Genomic DNA, 22,799 nt, shown 5'->3' with positions numbered 1-22,799 from the left:
ACAAAGAATACTGAAATCTATAAACATCACTGTAACAAAAGACCTCAGTGGAGAATTGCAAAAGAAGAAATACAAATAGGTGAATACTAGAGGCACATTATGAACATCCTTTAGAGGAGTTTTAACCAGCGATTAATTCCTAAAGCTACAATCAAATGAAACAAATGTGGTTGCTCCTCAGGGTTCCCAGGGACAATCCCTGGAACCCCAATCCAACTTGGGTGGGCAGGTGGGAACAAGCTTCAGGAACTGGCTGGCGCCTAGTCTCGGTATTCCACAAGGCTTAGGGGGTGGGGGGGTGGGGGTGGAAGTAAGGGTAGAGGACACCAGGAACAGGACCCTAAAGCCAAAGGGAATAAAAGTAAAAACCGCACTGGGACCTGGGCGGCCTAACTACTTAATTATTTGACCTAGAAGGTGTTCCCAAGTTGGACAGCCCTGTGTGCCTTGTTCTTATCTCTTCCCACCATCCCTGATACTAAGCCACACAGCAGAGGGCCAGGGCTCAGCTGGGCCGGTCAGTGGAAGGCAAGGGAGCCCTAACACTGTGCTGTTGGCCGGCCTCTCATTGCACTGAGCTTCCAGGCCTGAGCTGCTGGGTCACAGCTTTTCATTAAGCCCTTGGGGGCAGACACCATTCTGAGTGTGAAGGAGACAGCCAGTGTGAAGGAGACAGCCCTGATCAAAAAGACAAAACCCGCTTCTGGGGAGGGCGGGGGCTGAGGCATTGTGGCCCAGGGCAGGGGGCTGGGCCAAGACTGGGAGATGCCACAGGGCATCTTCCTGGCAAGTGAAGCAGCCTAAGAATCCCTCGGAAGGTGGTGGGGGTGGGCCACGTCAGTGGGTTCCCTGAGCCTCTGATCGGAACCACAGATTCCAGCCCTAGGAGTGCGACACCCAGTTTCAGCCACATTTTCTCTCCAGGTCACAGGGTGAGGCAGAGCAATCAAGCCAAGGTAGTAGACACCACGAGTGGGCCGCATTTCAGATCCCAGGTGGCCCCACCACGAGGACATCGTACCTGCAGGAGCCACAAGGCCCACTTCACTCCCCCTACCCACCCCCACGCCCCCGGCCACTGAAGAACCAACAGAAAAGGGCTGTGAAGAAGCGCTCTGGCAGCGGCGTGGCCACGCCCCCAGGCCTCACCTGTTTCTGTTTCCGTCCCATCCTCTCCAGGGCAGGAGTATCTGGCCTGCCTAATGGTGCCAGGGACCAGGGCCTGGTAGTGGTGGGTGATCTTGCAGCAGTCTTGCCCAGACAAAAAGCCTAGGCACCTTTGGGGTGGTGAAAAGTACAGTGTCAGTGTGGTCTGGTGAGGGACCACACATCAGCCCCCGGCCCTGGGCAGGGAAAGGAAGGTGGGCCGGGGAGAAGGGGTCTAGAGTTTTCTTAGCAGCCAGACATCCCATGAATGGAGGTGCTGTGGGGGTTCTGGGCCATGGCTAGCTGAGTCAGCAGCTGGACCACTGGCTCCTGACACCCCCAGGAAGGTAGAGACAGGGGTGGCCCCCTTTCTGCCCAGACCTGGGAAAACTGCACTTTCCCCCCCAGCTGGATCACCTAGGCAACTGTGTGTGACCTCACAGGGCAGGGCAGGGGCCACGGAGCCCTCTCCCCTGTTCCTGGAGTTGGGTCCTGCCTGGGGCTAACTCCAGTCCTCCTTCCCACTCTTGGCACCCCAAAGAGCCCCTCACCTAAGATCACTCACTACGCTGTGCGTCCAGCCCTGTACTCGTCACACCACAGAGAAGGAGGCCAACCAGACACTGGCCCAAAGGGACCTGCGACTTGTCACCACCCTGTCCCTTTGGGTGCCCACAGTCTTTCCTTTGGATAATGATGATAATTACACAACTTGAGAACATGATTTCTTCTTGGCGGGTGGGTGGGAAGATAGGGGGAAGAAAGGAGAAAGAACACATAAGCACCCACCTTGCTGGTAACCCTGTCTTTTAGATTGGGTGGTCCGTTACTTTATTATTCTATTCTATTATTACATTATTGAAAATAAATAACAAAGAAAGTGCCATTTATGGGTCAACATGGCTCTAGGGTAGGGACCAAAGATGATGATTAATCCAATCCTGAATTCTCAAGGTGTGTTACAACAACAGTGCTGTTTAATGAGCTTGTCCCCCACACCTGGCAAGGTCCTAAGTGCTTTTCTCCACAGTGAGGTGGCCCTTAGCCTGGACAGGGGTGAGGGGGTCAGCTGAACTCAGCAGAGGCGAGCTGAACTCAGTTGACAAGTGGGGTTGACAAGTGTCTGGGAGACTTTCCTCATAGGGGTTTTCTGAGAGTAGCTGTTTTGAGCTCCATTTCAGGGGTCTCCCCCTGCCTTCGGAAGCAGCAGGAGGCAATATTTGCAGAGGTCCCCCAGTTTCTTATCCAGCCTTTTTTCCAGAGAGATCGGGGAGAAGAGTTTCTTCCCAATTTTAAGACCAAAGAAACAAAGCCTCATCTTTGATGAGTAAAAGGAACAGCCAAAGTCACCCAGAGAACTGAGGATGAAGCAGGAGTCTACTCCTAGTTTTCTACCCGTCCAGACCTGTCAAGGCTGGTGCCCCTGGCTGCTGGCCAACACTGTCACCTGCATGCATGGAGAGGGTCTCAGGAGATGCCCGCCCCCCAGTTTCCCCAGAGTGTGCCCCCTCTTAGCCCTGGGGGCTGAGGCACAAGCTGAGTTGAGGACCAATGCTGCCCCCATGCCAACAGGCCCTCTTCGCCCTCAGTTCAGGGCTGAGAAGCGGCAAGGAGCTTAGGGACCAAAAGTGGAGGCTCCAGGGTGTCAGGGTGCTCTGGCCACCACGTGCCTCCTGAGGTCCTGCACCTAGCCACCTTGTGCCCTTGAAGTGGCACCAGCCACCTGCTCTCACCCAGATCCTAACACCTCAGCTTCCCACTGCCTGTGCCTGTCTGCCTGGAAGGAAGTTAATGCGACTGGAAGCCTGTTCCAGCTGTCTGGCTCCAGGGGCCTAACCTCAGCAGTCAGGGGAGGAGGCCTTCCCACTAATTCACTGGCTGCCAGCTCCTTCAGTCAAGGATTCCTGGGCTACTCAGTCCTGGGCTACGGGAACCTTCCCCCCAGAGCAGCTTCCTTGCCAGTGGGAGGGCCATCAACCTAGGGTGGCTGTCCCACTCACTAGTATAAATCGCAACTAACCTACCTGCTTCCCAGCTACTCTACCGGCATCTTAGCTCCCCCACACCCCCGAGCTATGCCAGCTGCTGTCGGCTGTTCTACCCTTCTGAGTCCATTTCCCCTAGTCAAAGGAAATGAGCCTGTTCCCCCAAACGCCCAGGGAAATCTTTTGCTCCTTTGCCCAGAAGCCAGCCCCAAGTTTTGGTGACTCCAATCCTAGAGTGAGAAGCAGGTATTGACTGTTCTCCCAGCTAATAGGTGAGGCTCCTCTCCAAATCCCCCTTGCCCCAGGGAGGACACTGGAGCTGCATCTTTGGGGCCAGAGATTAAACACCGCTGTTAGCCGCTAGGAATCCACAGTTGTGGAGGGCAAGCCACTGGGCTGGGCCTGGGGCTGGCTCTGGGGGAAGAAGCGGCCTGCTTCCTCTCTGGTTTTGGACTGGACTTGCTGGGCAGCAGGGAGAGTCTGGACAGGTGTGAGGCTCATAGCTGTCCACCCTCCCTCAGGCCATGACTTGGGACCTAGCTTCTAGGGAGACAGCCTTTTGGACCTAACTATCCAGGCACTAAGTGCCAGGTAAGTGGGTGTCCCTGACTCCCCAGCGATGGCCTTCCGTCCCCCTTGGACATGCCTCCCACTGCCCTTGCACCCCTGTACTCTCCTAGCAACACTACACCCACCATTTTCTCTTCATTTCCTTTGGGCATCTCAAGCAGGCTTCTGGAGAAGGAAAGTGACAACAAGGTGAGAAACATAGTGTGATTTTTTTAGCCAATGGCAGTTGACAGCTGTGTGATTTTGGGTTTAATACTAACCCTCTCTGAGCTTTGTTTCCTTAGGCACTGGGGAAATCAGGGTTGCTATGAAAACTGAATGAGACACTACAGGCAAAGCACTTAGCCCTGATATTCAGTTAAGTGCTCCAAAATGGCTTGTACTTTCCTCCTGCTAAACAATCTCAGACTTGGCAGGCTCCCCACCCCCCAGCACAAATGGCCCCTCTGCCTGGTCTCCTTCCTCCCTCAGATCCTCCCATCCCAAAGAAGCATCCCTAGGACTAGACGGTGCTTGCCCAGAGTTCAAACTGGTGAATGGGCAAGAGGGGCTACCTCAATGGGTTCTGGTGTGTTGGGTTTATGGGGGGGGCAGAGGGACCTGGGGAGCCCCTCCCAGTTTCTGGGGTCGGCTGGTCCCTCTCCACAGACAGTCCTTCCCCTTCAACTGTCCTCCAGGCTGGGCTCTTGTTCCACTTGCCCCCTCAGGGCTGTGAAGGCTCTCCTTACTTGCAAAGCCCCAGGGTCCTGCACGCTCCCTCTTGCTTTCTCTAAACATCACATCCGTTTTGCATGTAGTCCCTCTACTAAGTTCCCCTCAAATGACTGGACTGGAACATTTTCTTCCTACTATTTGATGCACGGCTGCTTGACAGCCTCTGTGCTCTCCCCTGATTCAGCCTGGCACCACCACTGGCATCCCGCCACCCACACAACCATCCCACAGACATTTAGTGGGCACTTACTCCGTGCCCGGCGCTGAGTGCTAACCAGAGCATTCCTGCACTGTCCAACTTGACCCTCATATGCAAGCTCCCAGGCTCCACTGTCACTGCCCCACTTTTAAAGATGAGGCAGCAAATGCTCCGAGAAATAAAGGTACTTGACCACACAGCTTCAAAACAGTGGAGCTGGGATTTGAGTCCAGTCCCGCTGGCTCTCCAGCCTGGGATCACAGCCATGGACGTATAACTGCCTTTTCCTATAACTAGAGGGAAGAAGCCACATCCCTCCTTCCTTCGATCCTGAAACTGGGCAACAGGAGAAAGGTCAAGTACAGATCCAAACACCTGGCCCTTTGAAAGAGGCCAGACAGATGGCTCTGTGACAGAGCAGACCACAGATGTGGATTGATGCTGAAGAAGAGTGAGGTAGCGCATCCTGGAGGCACAGCAGGAGCCAGGTAGAGCTCTGTCTAGAGGCCACTTCCATCTGGCACAAATAGGTGGCAGGGTCATGACCACTGAGACTGCGGGTCACAGTGCCCTTGGCCCTGACTAGGATTAGTAATGGGAGCTTGCTGGAATTCCAGCCCAGCCCCTAAGATGCTGCTGCCTGCTGGCCCAGTGGGCCTCCGTGGGGTCCTGGAGCCAGCAGAGGCTGCCCTCTGACCTTCTCCTAGCCTCTGACTTGCGGAGATGACCTGGGTCAGCTCCATCAATGGCTCCTGGGCTGAATGTGTGCGCCTACACATTTGTCACAACTTCACTTGATATCCCGACCCTATTCACACCATATTCTGGTGGACTCTGGTACCTGGCATTGACCTTCCCGGCCCGGCACCGCCACAGGGCAGGAGTTGCAGGGCTGAAAAGCACCATGGCTTGGAATCCTCCAGGTCCTGCTTTAACCCCATGACAACTTGAGCGTCGCTTCCTCACCTACAAAGCAGCAAGAATAATCCTACCATGCAGGCGTGGTGAGGATCAGGTGTGGAATGGATTCCCAGCATAGGGAAAGATGCCCCCAAATAAGCCTCCCTCACATTTGTGCCAGCTGATGCCTATACAGAACCCTCCATGACTCCAGTTTTGGCAAAATGAGACTTGGGGTGATTGTCAGCAGGGGCTCTGTGCCTGCTTGGAACCCTCCAAGCACCACCGCATCCATCTGCTCAGCAGGCTTGTTACTGAAGCACACGTTACTGTGGGGTCCTCTCAAAGTCTGGTGTGGGGCGGCCTGGGTCCCAGTGTCATGTCATGAATCACTGCTAAAGATACAACGTGACTTATGAGCGCTTTTCTTCTGAAAAATCAATAACTCGTTAACAAGGGACTGAATAAAGGGGTAAGCAGTGAAGGCCACTGGCCATTCCCTTCCCTCAGGAGGGGGCTGAAGTGGGATACCACAGGGGAGGAGAGTGAGGGGTCCTTGCACAGGGCAGAGAGGCCTGGAGGGGGCGGTAGGCTCAACCAATTCCCTGGCCTGATTCTTCTAGCCCACAAATCTGACCGAATCCCTCCTCTGCTTCAGTGAAACCTTTGGCAGGAGCCCGTGGGTCTTCAGCAGAGAACTCTCTCAGGAGAGCCCTGCAGATCTCAGGGCATCCTTGCCTCACACCCTCACTCCAGGCACACTACTGTGCCTGTGGTGCCCTGAATGGGCTCTGTTCTCTCCATTCTTCATAGATGCTCTTTTCTCTGCCTGGATTACCCTCCTCCCTCTGGCACCCTAAATAATTCATGGTGTTCTTCAACACCCAGAGGAACAACTTCTAGCAAATCTTCCTGAAACCTTCCTCCAGCATCCCCATCCCCACCCAGAAGATCAGACCACAGCCCCTGGTCCTCCCCCCCCAAGCTCCCCTGGCTCATGTCCCATCACTGACTTCTGGGAGAGGGTTGTCTCCTCTGAGGGCTGGGACCATGACCCCGAGGGCCAGCCTGTTGCTCAGCACAGAGGTGGTGCCAGGTGCATGTTCATTCAGTGAATGAACTGGCTCCATCTTGCTTTCCCTAAACATCCTCTGCCCTGTGAGTCCCCAGATGCCTACCCTAGCCTGAGACAGAAACCCCTGGTTCCCAAATAACACTCCTTCCTCCAGAGTCAGAGCCAGCAGAGGCCCTCTCCTCCTCTGAGGCTTAAGTAACTCCCATTTACATACATAATCGCTAGCAATTCTGCTAGGCACTATTCTGTGTACTCTACAAATGTTCACTCAGTCCTTACAACTGCATAGAGATAGGGACAGCTGTAGCCCCCATTCAACAGATGAGAAAACTGAGGTAGAGCCAGGACCGGAAGAACCAGACTTCAAACCCAGGCCATCCAGCTACAGTCTGCCTTTGTAATCAGCCCTCTCTCCCCTACTGAGGTGCTTATAGGGAGTTTGGGGGTGGAGGAGACAGTCAGGAGCACCCAGCCCTGGGCATGGCCTCTCAGCCAGCCCCCTGCTCTATAGCTGGGATGAGCCAGCAGGTCCGAAGGGCTCCAGTTACAGGAAACTGCTTATTCTGGCCAAGTCTGCCAGGGATCCTTGATTCCCTTCGTCTCAGATTCCCTGCTCAGCGCTGGCGCCCCTTGCCCACCACCCACCATCTCTACCCAAGAGCAGAGCCTCTGGCCCTAATCTCATTTGAGGCCGTGAAATCGCATTTGCAGCATATTAATGCAGCTCAGAGCTGGCCGAGCCTGCCTGTCTCCTGGAGGAGAGGAACCTGGAAAGCAATCTCACTGGGAGGCGGCTCCGGAACACCCGCGACAAAAAGCAATTATGCTTTAGAGGAAGATTAAAATAATAGCCACACCTCCCGGGCCCACCCATGGTCTGCAGCCCCACTGGGTCCCACTGTCTCCAGCAATTAGTCCAGGACTGGCTCAGCCCTCTCTCTCCTAGTGTGACCCCTCACTGGCCCCCAAACTCTGTTCCCAGCAGAAACCAAGCTCTCCCCAGCCTCTGGGTCTTCACCTGAACTGTCCCATCTGCCTGGAGCCCAGCCCTCCAACCCTCACCATTCTCCAGACACACTCATAGCTTGAGTGCTCTAAGCATTTGCTGTTTCCTTGAAATTGCTACAACTTCAGTTGAATAACCCTGTTGGGAGGACTGTCATCATCCCCATTTAGAGATTAAGAAAAGAGGCACAGAGAGGTAAACCCCAGGGCAGAAGGTGTCTGCAGAGCAGGGATATAAACTAAACCTTTACCCCTTCCTCTGGTCTTCTGGACTTGACTCAAACAGCCCCTCTCCCTCCGGGGGCGGAGCAAGGATCTGCACTCCAGCTGTGGCTATTTAGGCCACACATTTTTGCAAAGTGTCACCTGCCAAGCCAATGGGTAAGAGGGCTTGGGGGGGGGGGGGCGCGGGTCTGAGCCATGGGCAGCCCCAACCTCTTCCCAGTCCTCCTCCCAAGCCACTCAGTGCAATAAGCACCAGTTGTTGGAGTCAGCTGAACATGGCCAAGCCTGCTTCAGCTGGACTTGGTATGACGTGGGGCCCTGGGAAGAAATCCACTTCCCCAACTGTTCCCCTTTGTCCTGTCACGTTGCCTATAAAACCCTTTAAAGTATGAGCCTTCCTGGGAAAGAATGCTGCGAGTCATTCCCAACTGCTGTATCAGAAAAACCAAAGTAGACAGATGGTAGAACCTGGATCGCAGCCCGGCTTTGCTGTTGACTCAAAGGCAAGGTTTGGGGAAACCCTTCACCTCCTGTAAGGAGCTTAGTTTCTGCTCCAGAAAATGGACCTTACGAAAGGTCCCTTATTAAAGGTACCCTGCCCACCTCGCAAGATCCATAAGATGCTCCAATGGGCTTCGCAGGTCCCCGCTGCCGCCTGGCTAGAGTGGCCTGCGCTAGAGAGAGGCCCAGGACAGAAGTGAGTTGCACCACATCATGCAGCTCACAGGCAAGTGTGAAATGAGCTCTGACACTGAGTCTTTTGACGCCCAGCCAGAACTGGTGGTCTGGAGCAGACCAAGTCCCTGGTGGCCACCCAGCTCATGCAGCCTTCACTGCCCTTTTAGAAAGCACTGTCCTCCAACTGCTCCTATTTCCTCTGCCCAGCTAGCTCCCCAAGAACCAGGATACTGCAGTCTTTTTTACTCCTGCTCAAAAAGTAGATGGATGGATGGATGGAGATGGGTGGATGGATAGATGCAGCCCTGGGCTTGGGAGACTGGACTTGGACCCCAGGCAGGCTGTCAGTTTTCGACAGCCTCATCCTCCACCTTTCCGGAGAAGGGGGCTGGTCCCATGTGGTCTCAGCTGCTCCTGACTCTCAGCACCCTGCAGAACCAGGCCAGGGCTTAGTCTGGGATGTCTCAGCTGACTCTGACAGCCAGCGCCTAGCCAGGATGGGCAGACTGTGCGCTGTCAAGGCGGCTTTTCCGTTAGCCTCCCCCTCCCTCTTAGAGAGCACCATCAAAGGCTGGTTTCCTATGGGATTTCACACACACACACACACACACACACACACACACACACACACACACACCCCGCAGCACACATGCCTGTCCCAAGTCTCTCTCTCCTCTGGGGGCTGTATAGAGATGAAGCTGGGGAGATCCTTAGGAGGTGGGGGTGGGGTGGGCGCTGGTGTCCATTGGTCAGGCACTGTGAATCTATCCTGGTGTGTGGGCATGGTGGGGGTCTCCCCGCCCTCACCAATGTATCTCCACATGAGTGTCCTGTGTTCAGGACTGTCCATGCCTATTTTCAGGAATGTCTGTGGATGCACATCCACCTCCCAGAGGCATGAGTGAGGGAGGAAAGAGGGAGGTTACCCTAAAAATCCATGCTCATTGTGCCCTCCCACATCTCCTCTTCCTTCTTTCACAGTGAAGGTGATTTCAGGAGATGAGAAGGTTACTATGGGCCCCTCCTGGAGCCAGTCAGCTGGTCCTGCGAGGAGGGCACTCCCTTCCTCTGTGTCCCCCTCACCATCACTCTCTCACAAACACACACTCAACTCACTCGCTTGCTCACTGGGCCTCCAGGAGGTGTGAGTCAGCTGCAGCCCTGCAGGAGGGGTGGTGGCCATGCCATCTGGTGTGCTCACTTACAACAATCTGCTAAGGGAGACTCTTCCCAGACTAGCATCCAGGCTGGGTTCACCTCCTCCACCCCGAAACCCAGTACCCAGGCTCCAGACACAGCAGGGCTCACAAGTTCCCATCACCCTTCCCCTGGAAGCCCCCCTAGGCAAAAAGGAAGGCACAACTGTACTTTCTAGAAGCAGAAGTGAGGCCCAGACCCATCCAGCACTTGACCCAATACAGACATCCCAGCTCAGGATGAAAGCAGTGAGCACTTAGAAAGCACGTCCTGCAGGCAGGGCCAGGCATACACTAGCTCATTTCTTCATCTTCCTAGAAAGAGCGGACTTGGAAATTGTTCAGCCCCATTTTACAGATGTGGACATAGAGGCTGATGGAAATTATGTAAGCTGCACAGTCACTAAAGAAATGCCAGAGACTGATCTGAAATCAGATCCATCCGACCCCAGCTGCTCCCTATAAGTTTAAACCTCAAACCTCTAACACCCCACCCACCAGGCTCCAGGCACCAACCTCCCAGGTCTCCAATGGCATAGAGACCTTTTGAAAAAGCAGGCAGAGTGGGAGGGGGCATGTTTGAGAGAAGAGATAAATATGGGACTCCCCAATTTATGTAATTTTTGCTTTCATCCCTCTTTACCCAGCGATCTCTAGGTCCTTTAGCACCCCTGTTCCTTGGGCAGAAAGTCTTAATACCACTGAGGAGGACCGGGGGCCAGTGGGTGGCCTACGGGGTAAATGTGGTACCTATAACTAGTGGCTTTTCTCCTCCAGAGGGGGCTGGCTGTGCCTCCCACCCACGCTGCCTGGGGCCAGCCCTCCTCTCCTGCCAGCCTCAGCTCAGCGACACCCCTCCCAGGGTAGGTGACAGCACTCTCTGGGAGCGCCTTGACAGTGCCTTTGTTCCCCTGAAATAAAAGAAAATCGAGCTACAAAGAGAAACCTCAGGTAGCTTTTAACGGGGCTCAGCTGCCTGGGGCAGAGTGTGTTTAAGCTGGAGGCACTTGTCACTGGAGCAGAAGGAAGCCACCGCAGCTTCCCTCCCATTCCCTTCAGCCCGGAGTTTACTGAGGCAGAGGAGAAAAATCAATGACAATTGATAGAGAAATGTAAAGCGGCTGTCTGCCCTGTTCATGTGCACACGTGGGTATGTGCCTGTGTCTGCACGCGCGTGTGTGTGTGTGTGTGTGTGTGTGTGTGTGTGTGTGTTGGAGGTAAGCACTGCAAAAGCACATTGCCTGGACCTAGCCTGACCTGCTCAGAGCCAGTGGCCAGGAAGGTGGGGGATGGGGAGTCAATCCCAGGCACGTGCCAGTGGAGGGGTGCTGGAGGCTGGGGGTGGGGAAGCATGGAGTCTCTCACTCCAGTTAAGAGAGATTAATATATTCAATCTGCTCTGGGTAATTGAGGGAACAATTGAGTGTTTTTCTAAAGCCCATAAAACTGCCTCATTTGCAAGGCGCTGACCTACTCATATCCTCACTTGTATTGAATGGAACAGGAGAAAGAAGGAAGGGGGGAGGGAAGGTATCTGAGTCCCAATGCAAGGACATAAACATGGGACACCCCTGAGAGCCCCCCCCTCCCCTCACACCTCGAAGTTGGGAGCATCCAAGCACACCCACCAGAGCCTCTGCTTTCCCACCTGTGAAATGGGCCGGTGGCAAGACCCACACCAGGAGAGTGGGAGGGAGCGGGCGGATGTCCACCACGCATACCCACACACACTGCAGGTCTGGCTCCCAGGTGAAGGGGCTGGAGCAAAGGGGCACCAGCTCCCCTCGGCCAGACTAGCTCCCCACCCCCACCCCCCAGATGAAACGAGTAGTAAAGTTAATGAAATCCACATTGTGTGCCTTTCCCGCTTGAACCATTCTAGTCTCCAGGGCAATAGAAATAGCGTGTGCAATAGCGAGCAATAAAAGACATAATGAATTTAAAAGCAGAGCAAAGAAGGAAGGGGAGGACCTGGACACTGCTGGCCCGAGGCTGGCGGAAAGGCGCCCGGGGCCTGGAGGGGGTGGGGGGCTGGAGCTCCAGCTGGAATTGGGAACCTCGGATCTGCGTGGGGTTGGGGGAGGGTAAGTGGAGGGATGGAGGAAAGGGGGGAGGTTGGGGGAGGGAAAGGGGGAGGAGAAGGGAACAAAAGGAGAGAAACACTGAGCGGGAGACTGGGGTTTAGGGACTGGGACCCGGGTAGAGGGGTGGGCAAGCCACTGCTGGCTGTGCTCCCCTCTGCTTCCCCTCCAGCCCCCAGTTTGTAGGTGCCAGAGCTACATCAGAAGCCACAGGCTTCGAGCCAGGTGCTCAGCATTTGGTGATTGCTTTATTAGCTTTTCTTCTCTCTCTCCTTTTTTTCCCCTCTAGGGCACACAAAAAAAGGTGTTTTAAATGGAAAGAATAAAAAAAGACCCTTGAAAGCATAATTTAAAAGGCTCCTGGGGAACGAAATCCTTTCATGAAACAAAACTGCAATTGTTCGGAAAGAGGTAAATGTCGGGGAAGGAAGGGGTGATGAGGGAGCCCCACATGCTTCCCCCTCCTCCCTCACTCCCAGCCTTGTGGGAGGAGGGAGCAAAGTGCCATGAGTGAAGAAACCCCCAGAATAGCTCCCAAAGGTAAAATCATGGGATTGTTGAGTTCATGTTTTCAGAAATTTCATCACTGGGGATTTCCAGCCCAAAGTTTTCCCCCTTAAACAGCTCTGCTTACCGGAGAGGTCCTTAAACCTTGGGGGGGTGGGGGAGAGGTCTTGGGGGGTGGAGTGAGGTAGCAAGGGAGATGTGGCCCCTGAGGAGACCTCATTCTCCCTGAAAAGAGATGTGCTGGGTCACCCCAGCTCCCAGAGCAGCTGGGCTGTAGCCTGCACCTTTCAGCTTCCCTCACCCTCAGGGACCCACTCTGTGCTCTCAGCACTGGACAGATAAACTCCTTCCTAAACCAAGGGTCTCAACCCTTCTAGAAGCACAGGAGACAGGATCCAGGCATGGGAAGAGGTATGAGCACCCTGTGCACTGGCACGGACCCTAGTGCTGGGAGCTCCCCTATCGGGAAAAACCCCCCTAAGCAACTAGACCCCTGATTATTAGGTTAGGGTCAGGGAGGGATTTCTAGAGAACAACTTGTGAGCTTACAATACAGTTCTAAACCAAATAGATTCAATGGTTAAACTGCCTGAAACCTATGGGACTGAGGATAGTTTGGAAGAGATACAATCAATGCAGGAAGTCTTCCTGGAAGAAGGGGCCTTGAGTCTCTCCATTTGCATCTGGAGCTCAGAAGTCCATTCTTGCCCTTGGATTGGGTGTTTGTGACCTTGGGCTGGGCCCAAGAATGCAATTCTGTCTTCTTCCCATCCTCCCTGCTCACTGCCTTCACTTCTCTCCACCCCCATACTATCTTCTTTTCAATCAAAAACCAAAAGAAAACTGGGTTAAGGCTTGCCCTCCTGGGTTTCAACTTCCCTTTGTGCAAAGAGGGGACAGAGGATGGTTTCTGAGGATCCCTAAGGTTTTGCAATAGTGTGATATTCATAGAAAGGGGAGGTTCCAGGTTCCCTGCCCCACCCAAGGAAGGGTGGTGCTGAGAAATGAGAAGAAGGTGGAAAAGACAGGAAGAAAAACTTGGAGGGGGACGGAGGGAGAAGACTGGGGAAAGACTTGGAGGAAGCACATGAAGCAGAGACATGTGAAGAAGAAGCTGTGTTTTCTCTCAGCCTTGGAATTCTACCAGGGACTTGAGGGCATGGAAGAAGACTCTTGAAATCAGAGACAGGAGTGTGGGTGAGAAACTGTGGGGAGACTAACAGTAGCAGTCTTTATCTTCACTTTTATTTTGATTTTGCTCTTTCCCTGCCAGATTGTTCTGGCCTCTTCTGCTGGACAAGCTTTGGGGCCTCAGTGTCCCCATTTTGGCCCAACCCTGTTTATGCTGGGCCTTACCCACTGGGGGATAGGTAACTTTGGGTGTTTAATTGGAAACTATGTTAACAATATTCTTTCTCTTTTCTCTATTGCACACTAGTTGTATTAAAATTCTTCTGTATTAAAGATCTTATACACTAAGAGTATGTTGTTTTGGTCTTGAGGTGGTAGATGACAGAAGCCATTTAGAGCAGGCAGGTTTGGGGGCCCCGGGGTGCTCCCCTGCTTGCCTGCTAACAGTTCTAGGCCACTTCTCCAGGGAGCAGCGAGCTGGCCGTAAGCCCAGAGGGTTAGTCCACGTTCCTCTAGCCCCACTAGGAGCCCAGTCTCGCTGCTGTCCTTCCACTTGTGTCTGTGAGCCTCCATCTCCGTGCCCACCTTCCTGAGGCTGAACTGGATGAGTCAGTGGAGGGCAAAGAAACAGCCCTTCTCTTCTGAAGGGCCCCTCGCCATTATTTTGTGTGTTTCCCCCACCAGCTTCCTGACCCTGTTTGCAGGGTTGTGATTGCTGACCCCCCAGGAGGGAAGCGATTTTCCTCTCCCTTGAAAGCCATTTTCTTGTCTTGGTAGAAGCAGACATCTGACACTTTAAGAGGGAGACTGGCAGGGAGATGATGGCATTAAATAACAGAAATTAGAGCTGCCTAGATGACAAAGCCATCTCACGCTCCCCCTTCCTACAGGCCCACCCTCTCTCATGCATTCAGCAGCGCAGCCTGCAAAGCACTGTCCACAGAATCCTGGCGCGGTAGCCAGGGCAAGCTGGGAGCTGTCGAGTAAGGGGTGACTTTTCCAAGAGCCTCCTTTGTGTCTAGTCCTGTGACAAGCTGTAGGACAGGAGGGGGCGGGGCCAGGTCCTAAATTCAGGGAGCAAAAAGGAACAGAATATCACGTAGGAACCCAGATATCTATCTCATTCACAAATCCCCCACTGTACCCTCAGCCCCCAGCACAGAGCCAGGCAAGCAGGAGGAGGTCAAAAGTATTTGCTGATTGATCAGTGAGAATTAGATATGAGACGTGGGTACCTGGCTCAAAGATCCATCCCTCCAGTTCCCCCAGCACAAGCTTCCAGGGCACTCTGCTGAAACCATAGCTCAGATTCTCCCACAGAAACTCCTCCATGGCCCCCTGAATTGAATATCCACCTCTGTTCTTTTCCTACTGTACCCAGATCCCTTCACTTTCTCCTGCCCATTTACCAGTCCAACTCAGGTCAGCACCCCAACTGTACTTTGGCCCAGATCTATGCACTGATCTGAGAGAGGCTTTCTAGGAGACCCCAGAGCCCCTGGCGGTAAAGTTTTGGTTTGGGCCTCAGTCACTACTCCTGCTACCAGCCAAACCCTTGCCCTCTCTTTGGCCAGTGTTCTGGTTCCTCCTCTTGGATTATCCTTCCCAAAGATTAATATGCCCTATCCAACATGGGGCCTGACAAGGACAGAGTCAGCACTTAAAGATTAGATGGGTGAATGAATGAATGGATAAACGAGTGAATGAATCGAATGAGTAAAAGAGTCACCTCAAATGACATCTCTCTTGAGAAGCATTTTCTAGGCTCCAAAATTGGATCCACATACTCCTGCACAGAGCTCTCCTTCCAGCACAAGCTTCAAGCCAGGTGGCATGCTGAGCCCAGCCACTGACCTGGCTGAGGGCCCCATGTCCTAGTGTGCATTGAGGTCCCTGGGGAATGTTGGTATTATAGAATAAACATTTGGGGATAAGGCTCAGTTTCACCACCTGTAAAATGGGCCGCTACGTCAGCGGGTCAAAGCACAGCACTAAGAAGCTAAAGCCACTTCAGCATGAGTTCGATCCCTGCCCCGGAGGTGACACACATGGCACAGCAGACCTCACCAACCCGCTGCACCCCTCAGCAGTGTACTTTGTCAGTCTGCCTATTCTGCTCCCCACTCTGTCTCTGGTGCATCCTCTCACTGCCTATTCACCTCTGGCCTATACCCCAGTTCCATTCTGCATAAATAAGTAAATCTTTAAAAAAAAAAAAAAAAAAACTTTAGGGAGGCCGCAGCCACTTCAGTTCGATTCCCCGCCCCAAGGTGATCCACATGGTGTGGCAGACCTCTCCTGACCGGCCCGCTGCTCCCCTCAGCAGTGTACTTCCTCAGTCGGCCTGTTCTGCTCCCCACTCTGTCTCTGGTGAAGCCTCTCACCACCCCTGCACCTCCTGTACCCCAGTTCTGTGTGCATAAATAAATCTTTTTTAAAAAATGAGCTGCTACTTGCTCTACTAACTTCTGCCTGCTCTGGCTGTGAGGACCGCCAGACACACTGCCTGGTCACATTGGGGATCCTTCCCCTCCTACAGCTTGGACAAGGACCTCCTCACCTGGGCCTGAAGCAGACAGGGTGCTGATTCAGGGCCGAGCCCCTCCAGGTCATGGTGAAAGCTGGCTAAGTTTGAAGGTGGGCACACTGAGCCTTCTCCATCCTGGTCAGTAGGAGCTTCCCTAGAAACCTAGAATGAATGTGAGATTGAGGTTGGGGGCAGGCACTCACTGGGCACAAGAATCCCCACCCAGGAATGTCCCTGGTCTTGTGGCCTTTGCTCCACTTTCTGTGTTCCCCTTTAAATTGGGACTCCCGGTTGGGAACAGTCTCCATCCTCAGGCTCCTGTTCTTCAGAAGGGAATGAGACGACTTAGGGAACTTCAGGGAGGGGCTGGTGACTCTAGACAGGCCTGTATCTACTAACAGGGGCATAAACGTCCAGAAACTGGTGCCTGGACCCAGGGAACACCCACCTGCAGCATGGACAACTGGAGGTCTCCGCCTGGTGAGCGAGGTTCTGACCTGCGGGCTTCAGGAGGGCTGCTGGAGCCCGGGGCCCGAGGGGCTCGGTGCTCATGGAAGGCCACTCTGTAGGCGAGATGCCCACAGTGGCGCGCAGTGGGGTCAGTGCTGGCCCGGAGGAGAGCCAGGTGGCCGCTGTAGCGGTACAGGTCCTCATGTTCCCGCGCCCCCAAGTTCATGCGTGGCTCATCTGGGCGTGGGTAGATGGGGAAGAAGGCCTCGCCCACCCGCTGGGGGTATCCCGAGGCCCCGCCCAGCCTCAGCGCCTCCACGCGCAGGCGTGCATCGTGCTGACTGTCATTCTTGCAGAATCCTGGGTGAGATGTGGAGCTCAAGAACTGACTCTGGGACCTCCCTGCCTCCTCCCAGAGAATGAGGAGGACAAACGCGGTCCTCTCTCTTCCCCCTCAACTCAGGTTGAAAGCTCTTAGCTGTGAGATGAGCCTGGGTCCTCTCCTCCCCAGGGAGGCGTTTAATCTGTGGGACCCAAAGGTCCGGGCCATGGTTTCCCCATTCCCTCACCTCCAGGAAACCAGCCTGGATGGCCTCATGGTCTAAGCGTGGATCTTCTGCTCTTTCCAGATCACTTAGCTACTCTCTTTCTGGGATTCCTGCCTCCCCACATGATTTGGAAACTTTCTGCCCTCCACCACCCCATCAGCCCCTGCCCACCTCCAATACTCATATCCAGTGGTGCTTAGGCTGGTCACACCCAGTGTGACCTCTACTGCCAGGCCTGGTGCCAAACCTGCTGTGTACATTTACAAATCCAGTTCTCACTCCCTCTTTCATTCCTTCCTAACCTTCAGTCACACTGGCTCATAGAAGACCAGCATTTGCACAATGCTGGCAAAACAGAGCTTCAGAAGTCAGTCCAGAGTTCTGAACCTGCCCCTTGGTTTCCCCTGAGGTTCCCTGCTTTCCTGACAGGGATTAGAACAAGAGTTGTGGGTCCTTCTCCCCAACCACCCCCCCTCCCAAGCTCTCTCCCTACTTCCTACCTTTGGGCAAAGTAAAGACAAACTTGTTCCTGCTGAGGGTGAGGCTCTGGCCAGGATCCTGCTGCTCAATGACATCGGTAACAGCAGAGCAGACAGGAAGGGGTTCCTCATCATTCACTTGCAACTGCACGCCAGCCCCGGAGCCTGCCTGCAGCGGGTTCTCAGCCGACAGACGCAAGGTGTATCTGCCCTCCTCATTAAAGCCCAAGCTCAAGACCTCGAACTCTAGGTCCAGAGTCTTTTCCTCAGCCTTCAACTGTGGGCTCAGCAGGGAGGCAGGGGCCCAGGGTTCAGGCCCCTTAAAGTCCATGGCCTTGTCAGGGACTGTCCCTGGGCTGAGCACTGCTACCTTTGGTCCTCAGTCCCACACTGGGCACTCAGGGCCACACCCCACCTGCCCCTGTTTGTTTGAGATGAAACCAGGTAACAGAGCTAGGAAGCTGGGTCTCTGAAACAAAGGCAGCCATGGACCCTCCCTTAGGGAGTATGTTCACTAACCATTTATTGAACATCTACTGTGTTCCAGGAACGATTTTAGGTATTTGGAATATTGCAGTGAATCAAACACAGTTTTCTGCCCTGAATGTATTTTCCAATGGGGAGGGACATGGAACTAGACAAAAAATACACACCAACTATAGAAAAGAAGTAAGTTACAGTATCTATTAGAAGATGGTAAGTTCTGCGTGGAAATTAAAGCGGGGACAGGGATGAGGAGTGCTAGCCTGGGAAGGCATCGGTATCGGTTAATTAGGACTTTCTGGTCTCCATATGCCATTCATTCCCAAGAGTTCTTGATTAGTATATGTGGGGGTGTCTCCGGGAAAGAGGATGTTGTCTGTTCCCTGGAATCTCCATGGAAGCATGTCCTTAGCATCTGCTTCCTTCTGGAACCAGTTTACCTTCTTAATAAAAACTTATACTAGGGGACACAGATGTACTTTACAGGGGGCCCAGAGCCTCTTACACCAAAGACTGATCAAGCTGGAACCAATCCCCCATCACCCTGAATCTTGCTGATCCCCAGTGAGAGAGGGGAGATCCTGGACACTCGTCAATCAGGACCAACTCTACCATCACCACTGTCACCACACCACCATCATACACCACCACTGCTTCACCACCATTATTACCACCAGCACCGCCATCATCATCATCTCTAGCACTATTATCATCACTATTATCATCACATTATCACCTCCCTTGTCAGTATCATTATCATCATCATCACCATCATCATCATCATCCATAAATCTCTTCCCTAGTAGCTGCTGATTGCAGGCACTCCCTATGGCTCTGTGGGGTGGATACAATTATCCCCACTGTACAGATGAAGAATCTGAGGCTAGTAAGAAGCAGACCTGGGGTCTGAACCTAGAGATTCTAAGTCTATCTATATTTTTCCCTACTATATATGCTCTGGGATTGGCTCAAATATTTAAGTTCTGTCTATTAAGGACTTTTATACTCTTAACACTATAGGAGCACAGCTCTGAACTAAAAGTCTATGGGCAACATAGACTTCACTCAAAAAAGTTCACTTGAGGGCCTCCCTGGGGTGGGGGGGTAGGGATTAAGACTCAGCGCTATCACAGCTACGGCCTGAGTTCGATCCTCGGCCAGGGAGCTGACCCACACGGCATGGCAGATCTCTCCTGTCTCGCCTGCTGCTCCCCTCAGTAGTGTATTTCAGTAAATCTGTCTGCTCTGATCTCTATCACTGGTGAATCCTACACCCCAGTTCTTCTACACAAAAATAAATAATAGCTTTAAAACAAACAAATAAACAAAAAGGTTCACTTGAAGTCACTTTGACTATAATGCATCAGTTTCATAAAGTAAAAGATAACCAGTGTAAAGATGGTTTTGGCCAGCCCAACCAAGGACCCCACAAGGTAGGTTTCTTCTGCTGTGATTAAAATTCAGTGTCTTAAGGTTCGCCAAGAAGAAGCTGAGGCTCACAGGATTTAGAAGACCAGGATTCTAGTCACCTGATTTGCTTGTGAACTTGGCCAGATTCTCTGCTTTCCTGGGTGTCAGTCCACCACATCTGTATGATGGGTTAGAGTGGGATAGAAAACTCCCACAGTCCCAGCAGCCCGAGACTGTAAATCACGCTAGGAAAGGCCACAGTCAGACATTTGGGGGACATTGTGAGTGGCAGCACTCCCAGGAACCTTTGCTCCGACAGCTGGGCATGGCCACCTAGTTTGGGTCCAGGGCCACGGGTAGTCTTGGCTGGCTCTAAAGTCTTAGAGATTCAGTGATTTGGTGGAAGTGCTCACTTCCCTTGCTTGAAGTGACCCCCAAAGATGTTACAAGATGGGAAGGGGAGTCACTGCCTTCCGTGGTAGGTAGGGCCAACCTTTGTGCACGGCACCAGCCCCATGCCCCTCAAGCAGGTGCCAGCCCACATCCAGGCTCCTCTTCTCTTTCTCCTATGTTCCTCAATTCTCTCTCCCTTTCCTCCTGCTTTCCCTCTCTTCAACTTACTAAAAAGGATCTGAGGTGACAGTGTTGGCCTGGCAGGGTTTGAGAGTCCTCTACATCTGTCTCTGCCACTCAGTCTCTGGGGAAGGACCTTTTTTCCTTTTGGTGTATATGTATGGTTCCTTTTTTTTATATTGTGCAAAGTATGCATAACATAAAAGTACCATCTAAACCATTTTTAAGCATGCAGTTCAGTCATGTTAAACATATTTACATTGTTGTGCAACCCATCTCCAGAACTCTTTTCATCTTGTAAAACTGAAATTCTACCCTCTTTAAACAACTCCCCTCCTTCCTCCCCCAGGCCCTGGCAACCACCCTTTTAGTTTCTGTCTCTATGAGTGTAACTACCTCAGGCCCCTCATAGACATGGGATCACATAGTCTTTGCCTTTCCGTGACTGCCTATCTTGCTTAGCATAACGTCTTAGGGAAGACTCGCTTTTGCCCCAGGTCCTGCCTTCCCTGGCTCCCTGCTTGCCCAGCTGGCACTGTCCCTCTGCCTGCCTGATGTCACCTGCCTTCTGCCCACTGGCTAAAGGCCTTCTGGCAGCAACTGAGGTTAGTGACACCCTCCTCTGCCACATGACACGTTCCTCTTTTGTCTTGAATAATGACTTGGCCACATTGAACTGGGCATTCCTTCAGGAAGCAGATATGTGTGCCCAGGACAGGGTTGGGCAAAGGATAGTTACCTGGGGGATACCCAAGTATCATGGAATGGATGAATGAACGAATGAGCTGATGGACAAATCGAGGTTCTGCTTGTACATAATGAATTAGAAATGGCTCTTAGGGCTATTTCGTCGGGATGGTATTTGTGAGTGGGATTTCATCTCTGAGAAGTCAAGACCATTTGGACCTTGTACCCATGCGGTCAGTCAGAGAAAGGTCTCCTTGTGCCTGGCTGGGCAGACTGGTACTCTATAGGAAGGCAGCAGCATGAAGGGTAAGTGTCAGGCACAAAGCAGCAGTTCCTCGTGTGCAGACTTCTCTGGCCAGGCCTCAATTCCATGGAGAAAATCTGGAAACCTCTATAAATTCTAGCAAACCAGGGTTGGATGGCACCCCCACTTTACAGATGGGGAAAATGGACCCAGGAGCAGAGGGCAGGACCAAGTCCAAACTCTTATTTGGGATTCTTTCTACTCTCAGCTGCCTCCAAGTTCAGTTGCTGAGATTTGCAAAAGGTTTGAACTCCACTTGATGGCAGAAGTCTGACTCCCACAGAAGATGTCCAGAAAGGGGAGGGGATGTGGCTGAAGAGGGGGAAAACAGTGCTGACTTCCAAGCCACCTCCTGCAGTAGGAAAGGTCTTAAAGGTCTTAATGGGCCCTAGAGTCTTCTTTCTTTCCTGGGAAGAATGGCTACTCAGAGGCAACTGCCTTTGTAAGAGCCTTGGCCTGTAATTAGGCCACCGGGAGGCCCCTTCCACAATGGCTTCTTTCAGCCTCCCCTGCTGACACCCCACGTGGCTCTTAGAAACTGTAGGCCCCTACCCCCAAGGACCTACCTCCTACTTGTCCCCACCCCACCCCACTCCAGTCTTGTCCAGAGCTGAATCTTCCCACCTGAGAGACCAGTCTGTGAATTTACTGGACCCCCTCCCCCACCACCCCCACCCTCAGTATCTGTGCTGGGGCTACCAGCCCCTTCTACAGAGCAGGAAACTGACGCAGACGGGTGAACAGAGGCCTGGCTTCCAATTCCCACGCCAGTGTGACCGTGTGACCTTCGTCACCTGGGAACTCCCGTTCCAGCCCCTGCTGGCCGCCTTCCCCCCCTACCATGGAACCTTTCCCAGCCCATGCCCCACTGCCCTGGAGGTCACAGTGCCAGAGGCTCATGTCGGTATGGACTCACAAGCACAGACTGGCAAAGACAAGCACAACTACCAGCCTCCCCCATTGCACAGATGGGAAAACTGAGGCCCAGAGGAGGAAAGTGCCTGGTTGTGGTCACTTTGCCTGGTCTCCTCACTCCACCCATGGTAATGGTTAGGGCGAGGCCTGGCTACATGAAGGTTTCCCTTTAAGTGGTAACTCTGATCCTGTCCCCATTTCTCATGCGCCCTCAGATTTTTTTGTATACCCTTTCCTTCTCAGCCTCCCTCTCCAAGCGCTGCAGTACAGTCAAGAGAATCTCAGGTTATTCCTGAAGCCCTTTAGCTCTGGCCTTCAGCTTGGCAGACGCAGGTGGAGGGGATCTGGGGATGGACTTCGTGTTCCCTGGGCTCATCCTGACAGCCTTGCTTTGGGAAGAATAAAGTTCAGAGGGTGCAAGAGGGAGAGCCTGATCTCAGCAGCTCTCTGTGTGCTGTCTATGTGCCCAGTGACCCCGCTGATCTACTGACTCTGAAACCCAACCCCCTGAGCCAGTGGCCACTGTTTGCCGAGGGGCTCTGCAGGCCCTGGTGGTCCTGAGCCCAGGGCAAGTTCTGCAGCATTGACCACGGCAGCAGGTAAGAGGGTGGAAGGAGGCGCCGAGTTAGCTCACAGCACGGTCCAAGGTGAGTTACTCCCTGAAAACTTTAGAAGGAAGACAAACTTTACAACTGGGCTTAGAGAGAGAAATAAAGTGGCAGGAGCAAGAGAAATAGAAAGGGAAGGACCGAAAATAGAGACAAAGAAAGAATGCAGGGGAAATAAAGTGAGACGAAGATAAGAGCTTGGGGGAAAAGACTGAATCTGACAGAGGTGGAAATGGGAAGAGAGACGGATGGACTGGGACAGACAGAAGGACAGAGAGACAGACTAAGAAAGAAATCAAATAGTAGACTTTGAGAGTCAGCACCCACCAGTGGGTGTGCCCCAGACATGCTCCTTTACCAACTCTGGGTGCCTGCCCCAACCCCAGGGATTGGGCCCCAAAGG

At 53.1% G+C, this 22,799-nt stretch overlaps 1 protein-coding gene across 1 annotated transcript in view; it reads right to left on the bottom strand.

The window, feature by feature from the left end:
- The window catches only part of CCDC33 (coiled-coil domain containing 33), a 112,100-nt gene extending 94,353 nt beyond the window's left edge, over positions 1–17,747 (bottom strand). The window contains exons 1-3 of the mRNA XM_004687575.1: positions 17,438–17,747; positions 16,417–16,749; positions 5,830–5,855 (exon numbers count right to left, since the gene is read on the bottom strand). Of these exons, the coding sequence (XP_004687632.1) occupies positions 5,830–5,855; positions 16,417–16,749; positions 17,438–17,747 (669 nt within the window). The remainder of the gene's footprint in view (positions 1–5,829; positions 5,856–16,416; positions 16,750–17,437) is intronic.
- Between the last annotated feature and the right edge of the window lie 5,052 nt (positions 17,748–22,799).

Source organism: Condylura cristata, unplaced genomic scaffold (genome assembly GCF_000260355.1).
Source record: "Condylura cristata isolate star-nosed mole 26May11 unplaced genomic scaffold, ConCri1.0 scaffold00023, whole genome shotgun sequence".
NCBI classification, from domain to species: Eukaryota; Metazoa; Chordata; class Mammalia; order Eulipotyphla; family Talpidae; genus Condylura; species Condylura cristata.
Note: the sequence above shows the minus strand (reverse complement) of the source record. Positions and strands in the feature narration are given on the sequence as shown.